General features: G+C 41.7%; 3 protein-coding genes across 3 annotated transcripts in view; 1 reads left to right on the forward strand and 2 right to left on the reverse strand.

Annotated features, from left to right (window-relative positions):
* Nucleotides 1-247: 247 nt before the first annotated feature.
* Nucleotides 248-1,257, reverse strand: LOC139774290 (thialysine N-epsilon-acetyltransferase-like). Its single transcript, XM_071709463.1, has 4 exons — nucleotides 1,016-1,257; nucleotides 895-946; nucleotides 606-808; nucleotides 248-534 (listed from the first exon to the last, which is right to left on the reverse strand). Exons 1-4 carry the CDS (start codon nucleotides 1,079-1,081, stop codon nucleotides 364-366), a joined length of 492 nt encoding a protein of 163 aa, XP_071565564.1. The 5' UTR covers nucleotides 1,082-1,257; the 3' UTR covers nucleotides 248-363.
* Nucleotides 1,258-2,201: 944 nt separating this feature from the next.
* LOC139774291 (thialysine N-epsilon-acetyltransferase-like) lies at nucleotides 2,202-3,215 on the reverse strand. The gene is made up of 4 exons (XM_071709464.1): nucleotides 2,973-3,215; nucleotides 2,854-2,905; nucleotides 2,562-2,764; nucleotides 2,202-2,493 (listed from the first exon to the last, which is right to left on the reverse strand). The coding sequence occupies exons 1-4, from the start codon at nucleotides 3,036-3,038 to the stop codon at nucleotides 2,323-2,325; spliced, it is 492 nt and encodes a 163-aa protein (XP_071565565.1). The 5' UTR covers nucleotides 3,039-3,215; the 3' UTR covers nucleotides 2,202-2,322.
* Nucleotides 3,216-3,993: 778 nt separating this feature from the next.
* The window catches only part of Su(var)3-3 (lysine-specific histone demethylase Su(var)3-3), a 101,670-nt gene continuing 90,419 nt past the window's right edge, over nucleotides 3,994-15,244 (forward strand). The window contains exons 1-10 of the mRNA XM_071709461.1: nucleotides 3,994-4,336; nucleotides 4,756-4,978; nucleotides 5,051-5,202; nucleotides 5,260-5,421; nucleotides 5,652-5,768; nucleotides 5,851-6,027; nucleotides 6,200-6,463; nucleotides 6,553-6,690; nucleotides 6,784-6,857; nucleotides 6,948-7,096. Coding sequence (XP_071565562.1) covers nucleotides 4,313-4,336; nucleotides 4,756-4,978; nucleotides 5,051-5,202; nucleotides 5,260-5,421; nucleotides 5,652-5,768; nucleotides 5,851-6,027; nucleotides 6,200-6,463; nucleotides 6,553-6,690; nucleotides 6,784-6,857; nucleotides 6,948-7,096 — 1,480 coding nt within the window. The 5' untranslated portion in view covers nucleotides 3,994-4,312. The remainder of the gene's footprint in view (nucleotides 4,337-4,755; nucleotides 4,979-5,050; nucleotides 5,203-5,259; nucleotides 5,422-5,651; nucleotides 5,769-5,850; nucleotides 6,028-6,199; nucleotides 6,464-6,552; nucleotides 6,691-6,783; nucleotides 6,858-6,947; nucleotides 7,097-15,244) is intronic.

The following is a 15,244-nucleotide window of genomic DNA, read 5'->3' on the forward strand; positions in this document are numbered from 1 at the left end:
CGTATTCTCCTTGCGTGCAATTAGATGCAAGGAGAGAAAGAGAAAAGACGAAGAGTACAAAAAGTTCAGGTATAAGTCACTATAAAGTATCTCATGCGTTTCGAAATGAGGGACTACACATGTGTTCTAAATTGAAAAACGAAAGGACGTGTAGACGGATTTGACTGAAAAAATTTAAAAACAAAATATCAATGTATTATTTGATACAGTATATGTATATTACTTAAAATTAAGAAAACAATTTACATGGAATTTTTTATTAAACTTTTATTAATTTTGAAGTTCATTTCATGTACATTAGATACATATATTTATATAATAAAATAATTTGCCGCTGTCAAAATTAATCAAAATACTTTTACGCTATTCGCAATCAGATGCTATTTTTTTTAAATCTTCTTCAGAGAAACGATAACAGTGCCCCTGGTACTTGACTGTCACATCAATGGCTCCAAGTCTCTTGTAAAACTCTTGCGCTGGGTTCCAGTTGAGAACCACAAAGTCCACTTTGTGACAGCCGTTCTCAATTGCTTCCTGCAAAATATTTCATAGTCAGGCGCATATCACATATCGTAATCCGTAATCCTAATTAAATTACGTTATACCTTCGCGACTGCTTTGAGAAGCATGCTGCCGACATGTTTCCCTCGAAAATCCGGCGTCACGTAGATATCCTCCAGACACATGGACTTTCCACACCATGTGGAATAAGTGTAATAAAAGAGAGTATATCCAACTATCTTCTCATTAGATGTTGCCACGTTACACAAATATAATGGCTGCCCGTCGAAGCCATCTCTTTCTAAGGCTGTTAATGTAAACATTTTTTTTCTCATAAGACATCATTTTGGAGATACTTCATAGCGTAATAAAGTATATATACATAAATCTCACTCTTAGAATCAATTTGCGGACCGTCAGGCATCTTCTCGAAGTCCGCCAATTCCTACAAAATGATATTCTTCATGTATATCGTTTAACCTTCTCATCAGTTTATCAACAAAATTATATATACCTGTATGAGTGCTCTAATGACTTCACAGTCCTCACGTCTAGCTTTTCGTACAGTTATCTCAGACATTGTAAATAAATTAATATAGATCCTGACTTCAGTATCACAATAAATGTGAATCCTTCAAAAGTAGTGAGACTGTCACGTATATACAACTGGAAGGAAGCAAACCTAATGCTTGCAACTTGCAATTCCTTGAGTGACCTAATCTGAGACAATCTAGGTTCGAGCTTATCATTTATTATGCGATAACACCCTGTATATGATGTGACAAATTGGAAATATACGTATGTTTATGTGATCGATATATATATTAGGCCTGTTCGTTTTAGCTGAACTCGATCGCAAAGTTCATCTTTTTTCTTTTTCTCTCCAAAGTGAGAAGAAAAAGAGAAAAGATGAATCGTGCAAGAAGTTCAGCTAAAACTGCTAAAACGAACAGGCGCGATACATATCTATTCTATCGCATATAAGCTCTAATTTAGATTATCTCAGGTCATTGAGAGGAGGTCAAGGAATTGCAATCATTAGGAATTGCAGTCATTACGATTCAATCGTTGGAGAATGGAGAGAAAAAGAGAAAGGATGAAATGTGCAAGTTTTAGCTAAAACGAACAGGCCTATTGGAACGTGCAGGTGCGATTACCGACGTAGTTCACGTCGTTCTCTAGTTCTCCACTTATCTGCGGATGTTCATCGGATTCGTCTACTAAACGCGTCGGGTTGACGGGTTCCAAGGCCGGTATTCATTAGTCGGATCTTATTTTAAGACCGTCTTAAGTAATATCTTAAGGTGCTAATACGGCTCTGGTTAATGACATCTTAAGATTGTACTTAAGACGGTCTTAAATATAAGAACCGACTATGAATTAATGAATACCGGCCTAGGATCTCTTCTTTGTAGCTGCACTATGTCATACTTTTTGCACTTAAAATGATATTCGTAATTCGTATTCTCCTTGCATGCAATTAAATGCAAGGAGAGAAAGAGAAAAGACAAAGAGTACAAAAAGTTCAGGTATAAGTCACTATAAGTATCTCATGCGTTTCGAAATCAGGGACGACATATGTGTTTTAAATTGAAAAACGAAAGGACGTGTAGACGGATTTGACTGAAAAAAATTAAAAACAAAATATTCATGTATTATTTAATACAGTATATGTATATTACTTCAAATTAAGAAAACAATTTATATGGAATTTTTTGTTAAACTTTTATTAATTTTGAAGTTTATTTCATGTACATTAGATACATATATGTATATAATGAAATAATTGCCGCTGCCAAAATTAATCAAAATACTTTTACGTTATTCGCAATCAGATGCTATTCTTTTTAAATCTCCTTCAGAGAAATAATAACAGTGCCACTGCTCGTTGACTGTCACATCACTGGCTCCAAATCTCTTGTAAAACTCTTGCGCTGGGTTCCAGTTGAGAACCACAAAGTCCAATTTGTGACAGCCGTTCTCAACTGCTTCCTGCAAAATATTTCACAATCAGGCGCATATCACGTATCGTAATCCGTAATCCTAATTAAACGTTGTACCTTCGCGACTGCTTTGAGAAGCATGCTGCCGACATGTTTCCCTCGAAAATCCGGCGTCACGTAGATGTCACCCAGATACATGGACTTTCCACACCATGTGGAATAAGTGTAATAAGAGACAGTATATCCAACTATCTTCTCATTAGATGTTGCCACGTTACACAAAAATAATGGCTGCCCGTCGAAGCCATCTCTTTCTAAGGCTGTAAACATAAACATTTTTTTTTTTCTAAGTAAGACATTATTTTGGAGATTATACAGTAATATACAAGTATATATACATAAATCTCACTCTTAGAATCAATTTGCGGACCGTCAGGTATCTTCTCAAAGTCCGCCAATTCCTGCAAAATGATATTCTTCATATATCGTTTAACCTTCTCATCAGTTTTTCGACAAAATTATATATACCTGTATGAGTGCTCTAATGAGTTCACAGTCCTCACGTCTAGCTTTTCGTACAGTTATCTCAGACATTGTAAATAAATTAATATAGATCCTGATTTCAGTATCACAATAAATGTGAATCTTTCAAAAGTAGGGAGAATGTCACGTATATACAACTGGAAGGAAGCAAACCTAATGCTTGCAACCTGCAATTCCTTGAGTGACCTAATCTGAGACAATCTAAGTTAGAGCTTATCATTTATTATGCGATAACACCCTGTATATGATGTGACAAATTGGAGATATATGTATGTTCATGTGATCGATATATGTATATTAGGCCTGTTCGTTTGAGCTGGAGGTCGATTCTGTATTTTGAGACGAGGTGAAAATTACAAAAGTGAACAGATTTACTAGATTTCGACAAATGAAATTGTAGATTCTCTAGTGAATTTCCTCACTTTTGTAATTTTCACCTCGTCCCAAGATACAGAATCGACCGGCTGACTCGAACGCAAAGTTCATCTTTTCTTTTTTTCTCTCCAAAGTGAGAAGAAAAAGAGAAAAGATGAATCGTGCAAGAAGTTCAGCTAAAACTGCTAAAACGAACAGGCGCAATACATATCTATTCTATCGCATATATAAGCTCTAATTTAGATCATCTTAGGATTCTCAGGTCATCGAGAGGAGGTCAAGGAATTGCAATGATTAGGTTTGCAATCATTATGGAATTGCAGTCATTAAGCCCCTTGCACAATGCCAGGCAACGGGCAATAGGAACAGGGAATGGAATAGAAATCAGAAATTATGTATAAATGCAGAATAAACAGTGACACAGGCAATAGACACAGAGTTTCCGTCACGTTGGAAATTCTGCGCTTATTGCCCGTTGCCAACCAATCATAGTATTCGAATTTTTTAGGTTGTAATTAACGATTTTTTGGTTATTTCCTGTTCCTATTGCCTGTTGCCTGGCATTGTGTCAAGGGGCTTTTGGATTCAATCGTTGGAGAGAAAAAGAGAAAGGATGAAATGTGGAAGTTCAGCTTAAAACGAACAGGCCTATTGGAACGTGCAGGTGCGATTACCGACGCAGTTCACGTCGTTCTCTAGTTCTCCACTTATCTACGGATGTTCATCGGATTCGTCTACTGAACGCGTCGGGTTGACGCCTGACGGGTTCCAAGTGTTTCACGACGGCGCGGGCGCTGCGTTTCCCGCGTCGCGTTACTCCGTGACTGCCGATCTTGGGTTTATGTATGTGCCGGCTGTTTCAAGCATCAAAACAAACTCGCGAGGCTCTCGCCACGATTACTCCGGACCGATATTAAATAATCCGCCGACGTTTAAACAACCAGCACGACATGAGTCGCAGGAAAAGAGCAAAGGTGCGCGTCTTTTGCATTTCCCTCCCATTAAGATTCATCCGAGAATAATGGTTTCGATGTTTGCGGTTAAACGAAACGTCGATCCTGACGTTGATACGCTGGTCGGCTTGTGCTTTATCTTTCACGCGATAAGTAAATGAGACGAATGAGTCTTGTCTGATATTTCATGACCATTCATGACATTTCTTTCATGACATTTTCTTTGTAAAAAAAGAAACAGTTTTTTTTTCATTACATACACATTTGTGGGATAATATATCATTTGGTGATACATATTTACTTAGTTACTATCATCTAGCAACTTACAGTTATATTTGTTATTTTACTTTTAAGCATTTTTTATTGGTATAACTTTTCTTATTTATGTAATATAAGTATTTAATGTCAGAAGAGACTATTTACATTATCGTCGATCATAGGTGGAGTACAGAGAAATGGAGGAAAAGTATAATCAGCTGGAAGACGAGAATGCTTCGGATACATCAGAGAAATCTAAAACTGGCCTCGTAACACCTGAGAAGAAAGCTCCCCTGGAGGCAAAAAAGGAATCTGAGTCTACAGTGCCTGCTCCTGTACCTTCTGCCTCAAAAGCCGAGATTAAGGAAGATGATGATCAAGAGAGCGATCACGAAGATCCACATGGTAAATTTTGAGAATTAATTATTTGAACCTCGTAATGTTAATAGAGATATTAATTTATATTTGTACATGTAGTGAAGGCATTGTTGAACGGATTGGAAGGCGCAGCCTTTCAAAGCCGTCTTCCATTTGATAAATTGACATCCACCGAAGCTGCTTGTTTCCCCGACATCGCCGGTGGACCGCCGCAAACACAGAAAGTGTTCTTACATATTAGAAATAGACTTGTAAGTATTTAAGCTAATTGATTTTATCGCTCTTTCTCTAATGCGATTAAATTTTAGTTGCAAATTTGGCTGGAAAATCCTAAGCAACAGTTAATCATCGAAAATGCATTGCCGCAAATTGAATCGCCTTATAATAGTGATACAGTGCTCGCTCGTAGGATTCATGCCTTTTTAGAGCGACATGGTTTCATAAATTTCGGAATGTTTAAACGTCTTAAGGTAATTTAAGAAATATTTTACATGTGTAAAATTTTAGTACTTATATGATATATAACTGTTAACTAACTGGATCTGTTACTCGACAAATAACTGTTTTAGTAGTGCTAGTTAGCACCTCCAATTTTAATATATTAAATCAATATTGCAATTGGTATCATACAATATATATATATATATATATATATTATTTGTTACCAGAGAAATGAGTAATCTATATTTGTCTGTTGCAGCCCTTGCCAACCAAAAAATTAGGTAAAGTCATTGTAATAGGGGCTGGTATTGCTGGATTGGCAGCAGCTCAACAAATGCAACAATTCGGCTTAGAAGTAATTGTGTTGGAAGCTAGAGTAAGTTCTTAGCAACTATCTTGTTTTAATCTATTTTTGAGTTTACTCTTGTTTTGCTGATCGTTATTAATTTGCATTTTAGGATCGCGTTGGTGGACGAATCGCCACGTTTCGTAAATCAAATTATATTGCGGATTTAGGAGCTATGGTGGTCACGGGTCTAGGTGGAAATCCTGTAACGACTCTTAGTAAACAAATTAATATGGAACTCCATAAGATACGACAAAAGTGCCCGTTATACGAAAGCGACGGCCAAACGGTACGTTCGGAATATTTTAATAAAATAATAAAATAAGACTATTAAATTTCATACAGTTGTTATTATAATTTTTCTTAGTAAAATGAAACACACAATTATTCTATAATTACGTTAATATATATTAATTATATGCCACACAGTTTAAAAGCAGTATGTTTTATATCTTTTGCAGGTTCCCAAAGATAAAGATGAAATGGTTGAGAGAGAATTTAACAGATTACTAGAAGCGACTTCTTATCTCTCGCATCAACTGGATTTTAATTACGTAAATAGTGCAGGATCTGGAGGGCAAGGGGGTAATACGCGTCCAGTATCTTTAGGCCAAGCATTAGAATGGGTAATACGTTTACAAGAACAGGGCGTAAAGCAGCGTCAAGTAGCGCATCTGCGGTCTGTACTCTCGTTGCAAGGACGGCTAATCACTAATCAGCATAGAGTACGTATAATTGAAAATTATCGTTTGATGAAATATTTTCTGATTTTATATAAAGTTTTGATTAAATGATGACTAAATTTATGTCGCAGATGATCTCCATTATGGATCGTTTAATGGAATTGAATAAACAATACAAGGAAATGGCAGAAAATAAATCACAAACTCGAGATATAACACAGGAATTTGTGCTCCGATCTAAGCTGCGTGATCTCCATAATGCTTGCAAGGTACATAATTTAATGAAAGATACAATTTTGTGGCAAAATTATAAATAAGACAAATATAAAATGTGTAATATGCTCATTTCTTTTATTCTTTAGGAGTGGGATCAGTTATCAGATCAGCAGAAAGAAATCGAAGCAAAATTACAAGAGTTAGAGGCATCACCTCCCAGGTAAATATACATTATATATTCTATACACATGCTGTTCTCAACGTTATATATAAATAAGTTTGATATAAATTTCCTTTTTTTTTAATACAGTGACGTCTACTTATCATCGAAGGATCGGCAGATATTGGATTGGCATTTTGCAAACTTGGAGTTTGCCAACGCAACGTCCTTGTCAAACTTGAGTTTGAAGCACTGGGACCAAGACGACGATTTCGAATTCACTGGAAGTCATCTAACCGGTGAGTCAATGGATTTCAATTAATTACCTATATAAATCGTATTTGTTTTCAAAGCTACAATGCTTGAAAATTGGCAAATCGAAGAATATGTTTGCAAAATTTTCCACCCTACGTAATTATTTTTCTTTAACCGTAATGTGCACGTTATGCAAATATCTGTGCACAGTATCAATTTAACAAAAGCTAAAATTGACGAATTAATTATTAATCGCGCGACATTTAATTTGTAGTATCATGTGGATCGAAACGGAGATACGGAGATCCTAAGAAATTAGATTCGCGATATATCCGTGTTTACTAAAACACGTGTATCTAAGTCTTCCAACGTTTTCTGGAAATTGCTGAAGTAGAAAGGAGATGATGCAGATAATGAGTGAATTATTCGCGAGGTGCATCTCCTTTATAGGCGTTTGATACTCTCTCTCCTCGCGTCTCCCTATGGCTGACTTTATCAACCTTATTGAAAGCCGATAACATGAGATTCCGTGTAGATAGTACGCCGTATCCCCCGTCCGATCGAGTACCAGAGTTCTCATTATGTGAAATTATACTATGATCATAGCCCGTAAACCCTTACGAGCTTACTAAAGCGGCGACAGAAAAGCCACGCCGTTAAAAATATTTTACGACCGCCGATGTAAACGGGTATTTTTGTAGCTTTATATCGGCAAATAAATCGTTGCCGAGTATTTTAATTTTATGAGATGTGTTTATCAAGACGTGCATGGACGTCCATGTTCTTTATTACGCATCATACTAGACCTAGCGATATTAATCAAATTTTACATTTTATCGTGTACTTTAACATGCGTGTGTAAAAAGTCATAAAACTGGTATTTGACCTGAATATATACGATTTTCGTATGAGATAACTGACAGATATTTCATTGATTTTGGGAACATTGTGCAATCGTGCCTTGTAAGGAGAATATTTATTTTTTCTTCACGATCTTCCCTAATATCTTCGCTATATTGCCTTTTATTATTATTATTTTTAAACATACTCGCCCATGTCATCCTTGCGAACAATTTCGTTTGTCACCAACTGAGCTAAGAAGATTAACGTAATATTTACGGCGGAAATCCGACTATCTCCTTACGGCCTACGCGGTGCTCGATGCGTAATCGAAACCGATATCATTCGCGTACTAACGCGGCTTAACTGTGTTACTACCGCGTTGCAAACTCGACGAAATCGGTCGGAGCAAGTAGACGTTGTTTCGAACACTGATTTCATCGACGCGAAATAGGGCATATAGGGCGAGAAGAGAGATCTGTCCAGATTCCCGGGATAACCGATGCGCACAACCATTTAGGCTTAGCGAATTCAGGAGTCCAAGTCTCAACACACTCGCATATACACTCATGTACACACATTTCTATGAGTAAACGTTTCTATAGCGCAGTAAAAATTCGAGGAGGAACAAAATTCAAGAGTACAACTTGATTTAAAGATAACAAGAAGGAGAGGGATAAGAACCAGACCTATAAACGTATTTAATACAGTAACTATCTTGTTTTAGTCTATTCTTGAGTTGACTCTTTCGCTAATCGTTTAGCGAATAGAACAGACTAAAAAAGAATAAAGCAAGATATGCACATAGGTCTGGAACAGAATAATGAACAGAGTAATTAAACTAATTTTTTTACTTGTATCTCTTAATCGGAAAAAAGTCTTTCGATCGGACCCAACGTGGAATTACGAAGCGTAAACGGATGCGTTTCGATCGTGCGAGGAATCGGGAACGTGGCAATAGACGAATTGATGTCCGAGGGGGGAAGTGAATCACGCCCTTCTTCCCATGATTGGCATCGATGATCATGACGGTCTCTTGCTGCACCGAAGGTCCCACCGTTGTTGTCTGCCGCGCGATTAATGAGATGTAAACAATTTAACGCTAAATTAAGCACAACAATAGGGGTCTCTCTCTTTTTCCTTCGCCTCTTTTCTCTCTCTCTCTCTCTCTCTCTCTCTCTCTCTCTCTTTCTCTTTTTCTCTCTTTCTGAAGCAGCCCCCTTGGCAGCGCTTCGGGCGCGAGCACCGACCCACCCGATATAATCGGGACGTCCGAGATGGACTGTTCGCGGCGTGCTCTTTACGGACCATCAGTTTCTTCTCGATTTCAAACGAGACTCGCCGACGGGTTAGCCGCGATTTTATCGGGAAACGCACCGAAAGTAAAACAATACTTTATGGGACGTTTCTCCCGTTCCAATTTTTACGGTACCATCCTTTTCGCTCCAGTAACGGTACGTCGCACCGGGATGTCCCTTGGTACCTTATCTAGGTAAGAGCAGCCGCTCCTTCCTACGTTAGAATGCTCGGAATTTAATAATGTATATGAAAGATCGGTATGGTATTGACTCTTTGTAAGTCGTCTCTTTTTAAAATACTGTCGAAACACTTCTTAAATTTTTAATATAAACATGAATTCAGAAATATCCGTTGTTTTTTTACAATTTGACGATACGCGACGCGAATTTACAATTACGGATTATGAAAAGGGGAAAGATCGTCAAGAATTATTATATGATCTTCCGGAAGAGTCTCTAAACAATGACACCGTCCGGATTGACATGATTGTGTGAATTCTTTTCTCTGACATTGTCATCTCTCGCCTGGCCGCCTGCCTGCCGTCACGTACCGCGGAAATGTTCGGCAACAATTTCACATGCACTTTTGATCATATCCGCGAACGGCGCGCGAAGTTACGGCGGAACAAAAAGTGCGTAAAGGTTGCCTCGCGCGTTTTCTCCTTGTTGCATCGAGGAAAAACAGAGCGACGTGATCGCGAGGTTCTATTTTACTCCGATCTCCGTGGACTCCTTCCCCAGTCCACGCACGTTCACGCTCTGAGACCGAATACTGCGAATACGTGCCGCGCTGCGCTCTTTCTTCCCGTACTTTATGCGGTTATTGATCCAACCTATGCAGTCGAATATTCCCGGGGAATATCCGGTGCGCCGAAATTTATGGATGTATCCTCCCGAAGACGCCGGCCGTCACGGTGGGTATCGCCTCGACCTCCTCCGCCGTCCTCTCGATAGGCCATATAACGTAGAGTCACCGAGCTCTGTTTGCCGACGACGAGACCGGCCGATCGTGTCGACGGCGTTTTCAGGATCCGACGACGTCGATTTTTCGTCGTCCGTAGGCAGTTGCATCGTGCACGTGACAATGCACAGGGCATTTGTGAAATTTCTCCAAACTTTCGGGGAATTTACGTGGATTTGAAGACAGTTTCTCCGCAATGAAAGTTTCATTGATCGCCTTCTTTCCCTTCCATTCTTCAGGTCTTTGGCTCAGAAATTGATAATTGAACCTCAAGTAAAAATATCTCGAAAGCAAAGCTCATAGATTGATCGTTTATGTCTGAAGCGTTATTGTTCAGAGAGTCTTTTCCGTTTTCGCTTTCAATTTGTTAAGCAATTTTATGATCCTACCACGAAGTGGTACGAAGCTCTCCGCGATAGGAAGATCCACGATCGACTTATCTCGAGGGACACGCCCGCGTGGCGTATTCACGAAACACCCTGTATAAGCCTCCTCTGCCCAAGAGGAGAGGTCCGTGTACGATCAGGAGCGCAGCGACGGGTCGGGGGAGGGACGGGGGGCCATTTACGACGTATCGAAGACTTCTATACGCCGTTCGTTGACTCCGATCGTCGCATTCCACGCCGTCCGTGTGTCGCTTCCAAAATTATATTGTCGTAAAGCTGACTTCACGCGCGCAGGGTCCCCTTCCCCTCCTCCCCCCGTCCGCGATCTTTCTCCTCCGTTGTTACAGGGGGGAAGTTAGCCGGCCGTGGTAACATCCGCGCGCGTGGGGTTCTTCCAGCACGCGGATGTCCTTCGCAGGATCTCGCGAGCCAGGCTGGTCCCGCGCTCGCCGTCTCCTCTCCTCCTTCTCTCTCCTCTTTCTCTTTTCGCGCCTCCTCGCGTCTCCTCGCGCGCGATAATGCGTGCCCGTTGCTCGCGATATACCGTACGCGTCGTTAACGCGTGCATATTTTTAAATTAATCAGGATCCGGACACGATAAAGGAGATTACTCGGCCGTAATGCGGCGATGACGCTCCCTCGAGGCGCGAACCGGGCACGCCGTCGGGGAACACGGCGAAATTCCCCCCGGTGCGCGATCGCGCTAATTGACGCGAGGATAACCCGGCGTGCTTTTATCGCGGCTCGAAGCGATTTTTGCGGCGTCCCGCGATAAGAGAAGAAGAAAAATAAAGTAAGAACAAAAAGATAGAGAGTGAGGATAAAAAAAAAGGAGGAAAGAGAGAAGGGAGAATTTATCGTATGAGACAGTAGCTTCGAAATATATTTCTTATTTTAGAAGAAAAAACTTCGATATTGTACATTACGCACGATTTGGCGTAAGGCTCTATAGGTAGTAGCCAAATATTGGTGACACCGTGTGATACGGAACATGTTTTGACGTTTACACAACAGCGTTTATAGAATATATTACGAATGACGCGGTTTCTCATCATAATAGACGCGTTATGCATCCATCCATTAACAGCCGCGTTCTGCATTAAACTATAATAACGTCGTAATTGAGCTTATCGTAATTGAGCCGTGTAATCGAATAACTTTCGATACATCGCCGCGCAACTGTTATTGTTCCCGGCGGTTCTCGTGTCTCGCGCGGATAACGCGCGTACGTGTTAACAGCCGCGCGGACGATTTAGCATCGACAATCCGTATCGAAACGCACACGAAGGTACCGCGGGGGGTTCACCGGAAGCGAGGAGCCTCGTTCAACGTTTAACGAGTAGGTAAAATCACGCTTCTCTCGGGACGGCCTCGCCGCGCCGCGCCGCGCCGCGCCGCGCGGCCAGATACTCATCTCGCATGATGATTCGAGATTATGTCGTTGTTCTTCCTTTTTCGACGTCAATACCGCACTTTCGTTCGTTCCCCTCGGCAGCGCTGCAGCAACAGCAGCCAGAAGCAGCAACGGCGGCAGCAATACCGCCGTTGCACAGGCGGTCTTTGTTGAGCGAAGCTTGAGGTATGACAATGCAACCGCCATCGGTTACGTCGAAATTTCTTCCGAGTCCTCTCGTGATAGGACCATTGTGCAGAAAGGTTGATATTAACCGGGCAAGAGCGGCGCACCGCTCTCGAGGCTCTCATTATGTATGCGCCATCGAAATTGCATCGTTACGATCTTGAATATGCATTTCTCCCCTCCCACCCCCACCCCCTTCAAATATTCGTCCCGGTCGGCCCGCGCGCCGCGGCGCTACGGACATTTTTTTGCGAGCGGATGCACTTTAGAGCAGCGGTATCGCGATTCTGAAGCTGAAGACTCGACACGGGCTTCTTGACATTCCAATCGGATCGGATTTGTCCGACATCGGCAAAAATCCCAGCTACTCGGAGCGAGATGCGGCTTATTGTTAGTAGTGCGCGAATTCGCGATATTGTCTCCTAGCTGGGCACAATCTCGCTAAAATTGCGAAAGTCATGATACGTATGTTATGTGTACGACGAAAGTAGAAATTTTAACGCAAAATTTCTTCCAAATTCCTTTCTCGCGAAGAGTATTAAGAAACATAGAAGGAACGTGCTTTCTCATGATAATTTATTATCTAAAATATTAATTTCATATAAAATTTTTAGCTAAATATATTAATTTTTACTAGAAAATATAAAGAGTATTAATTCTCAACGTATTTAAAAATTCTTATACATGAGAAAAATGAAATAACATCTCACAGGATTAATTTCAAGAATAGATCCGTTATTGTAGATCGATATTGCGATGCAGCGTGCAAGAAATGTCTAGGATTGCAGACCTATATCCGCGAAAGTGTCAACGCGCGCGCGTCGTTCCACCAATTTCGAAGTCAGCCGCGATGTCCGAAAGCTATCTCCCCCCCGGAGGACTCGGGGCAGTGTTTTCATAGAGTCCCGATGAAACGAGGGGGGCGGGAGGAGGGCACATCTCCTCAGAGTCTTCCCTCGTTGGAACGAAAACGTAGGCAGCTTAACATTAGCCGAGAGCCGAGAACTGGACGGCGGGCGGACGGACGGATGGAAGGGGGGACGGGGGGGGCTCCGAGTGGTAATTTACGAGGTATCGAAGACCTTGTACACTCCTACCCGCCAACGAGCCGGCCTCGCCCCGCGGAATCCAGTCTTGGCCTTAACGCACCGATACCTTTCCCGTGACCACTTTCGGGCCTGTCCGTGCACGCGGCGGTGCCCCGCACACACGCGCGTACGTCCACGGGCCTCCTCTGCCCTCCACGCCGGTGTCTTTACCATTTACAGTGCCCCTCGTGTCGGCAACGCGGTAGGGTACCTTGTCGATATAGTCTATCTGGGGTACAGTCCGCCGCATGATCCACGTGATTTCTCATCCCGGCTATCGCCACGACCGTCGGCCCGTGAGGAAGGAGCGTCAACGAAGCGATTGCTTAGCGCCGGACCCCCCGTTCCGTGGAGACAAATGGTCCAGTGGCACATATCGCTATTAGGTCAGCGCCGACTTGTAGCGGAGCCGTTGCCGTTGGCCTCCGTCGCGAGATGCAACGGCGACCGAGCACTATCGTAATCGATTCTGGAACATCCGTTGGTCCGGGGCTCATTAATTTTCACACACGTAAAATCGATAATCTCCCGGCACGCATTTAGATACGGTTTAAAATAGTTCCAAGATATTACCAATACGCCGGTAACGTTACGCGCGCTAATAAAGCAATTATGAAATTATACGTCGATGACTAATGCCGACAGCTTGCCAAATAACTCGAAGCGCCTTTCGAGGAAACGTGTATTGCCATTAGTTATCTGTTATTTCTCGATCGAAGGTTTTCACAACTCGGTGAACATGACAGTACGATATTCTTCATTTTAGCTTTATTTGCATACCGAACGCCTCCGTCTCGCTCCGCCTCGCGCCTGCTCCAATATCGCTGAAAATGCGACGGTGACTAATTGCGGCAACAGAACTGATCGTTTGCGCGTTCGCCATTCCGCGCCCCGCTATAGCGGTGGTACGGGATACAACGTACGATAGATTGAAATTAGTGTACATTCCGCTGACGTTGGCCAACTTTTATTGGCCATTCTAGATGTATCTATATCTACTGTCCGTATTATATTAATGCTTCCAGTTCGTTACGGGCGGCTTCGACGACGGGCGAGATGCGAAGTGACGCGCTGGAATCGGAGAAATACCGGTTCGACGTTATCGTTAATCGCGCACTTGCCGATTTGAGATGCAACATTGTACCGTCCGTCCGTCCGTGAAATATTCAGGCTTCTAGTTAGATTGTAATTACGTCGTCTATGAGGCAATGCATCACGATATAGACCGACCGGCAGATAGGCGAAGGCCTCTGGAGACTGCGGCGGATTGGATGATATCGTAAAGCATTCCCAAGCCGATTAATTGTTGATTTGGGATGCAAAATTATACATCCGCCAACAAATATTCAAGCCGCCGGGCGAACGGCAAGATAAACGGGATTTGATGAGAAACGGGAAAAATGCCGCACCGTTCTTAAGGAATTATCCGCGATAGAGCGATCTAGTAAAAGTAATAGGGTAATATGGATGCGCCTACCGATACCAACATCTTGGAAACTTCTTTCCACTCTGCTATTCCGGCTCTGATGATACCAATTTCCTAACGACGGCTCGTATACGCTTCAAGTTGTTACATAAGCACTCTTACTTTTGGGCTGCCCGCTGTTAAACGATATTAAAAGTAGAAGTTGTTTGGATGTAAAACAAGCTTTACGCGTAATTATCCTCCATAAAGAGAGGTACATGTACTACGTGGTCCTCCATTATTTTATGTTTGCGCGTTTCACAATTTATAAAAGTAGTTTTAATGAGCTATCAATAATAACGTTTCGCGTCGTAATGTTATTTACGAAATTTTATGTTCACGTGTACAATGTGAGTGGTATCACGTAATAACTCTGTATGAGAATAGCCTAATCTTAATAAGGATCGCGGAGATTTATAACCGTCCGCGCTTCAGCGTATCTTAACGATGTAAAAGATAGACGAAATGATAAATAGCGAATACCGTAACAGAGAAGGTGACAAATTGCCGCGTGTCGCGCGTTACACGATTCTTTTTTTTTTTTTTTTTTCTAACGCCACACGTCGGCGTTTACG

Source organism: Temnothorax nylanderi, unplaced genomic scaffold, assembly GCF_030848795.1.
Source record: "Temnothorax nylanderi isolate EJ_2023f unplaced genomic scaffold, tnyl_v1.0 TNYL_tig0077_pilon, whole genome shotgun sequence".
Classification (NCBI taxonomy): Eukaryota; Metazoa; Arthropoda; class Insecta; order Hymenoptera; family Formicidae; genus Temnothorax; species Temnothorax nylanderi.

Coding starts and splice junctions, on each gene's coding strand:
- LOC139774290 (XM_071709463.1), bottom strand. CDS start 1,081: ATGTCTGAGATAACTGTACGAAAAGCTAGACGTGAGGACTGTGAAGTC. Junction 947..1,015: donor TCATTAGAGCACTCATACAG/GTATATATAATT, acceptor ATCATTTTGTAG/GAATTGGCGGACTTCGAGAA. Junction 809..894: donor TCCGCAAATTGATTCTAAGA/GTGAGATTTATG, acceptor TTACATTAACAG/CCTTAGAAAGAGATGGCTTC.
- LOC139774291 (XM_071709464.1), bottom strand. CDS start 3,038: ATGTCTGAGATAACTGTACGAAAAGCTAGACGTGAGGACTGTGAACTC. Junction 2,906..2,972: donor TCATTAGAGCACTCATACAG/GTATATATAATT, acceptor ATCATTTTGCAG/GAATTGGCGGACTTTGAGAA. Junction 2,494..2,561: donor TTCTCAAAGCAGTCGCGAAG/GTACAACGTTTA, acceptor AATATTTTGCAG/GAAGCAGTTGAGAACGGCTG.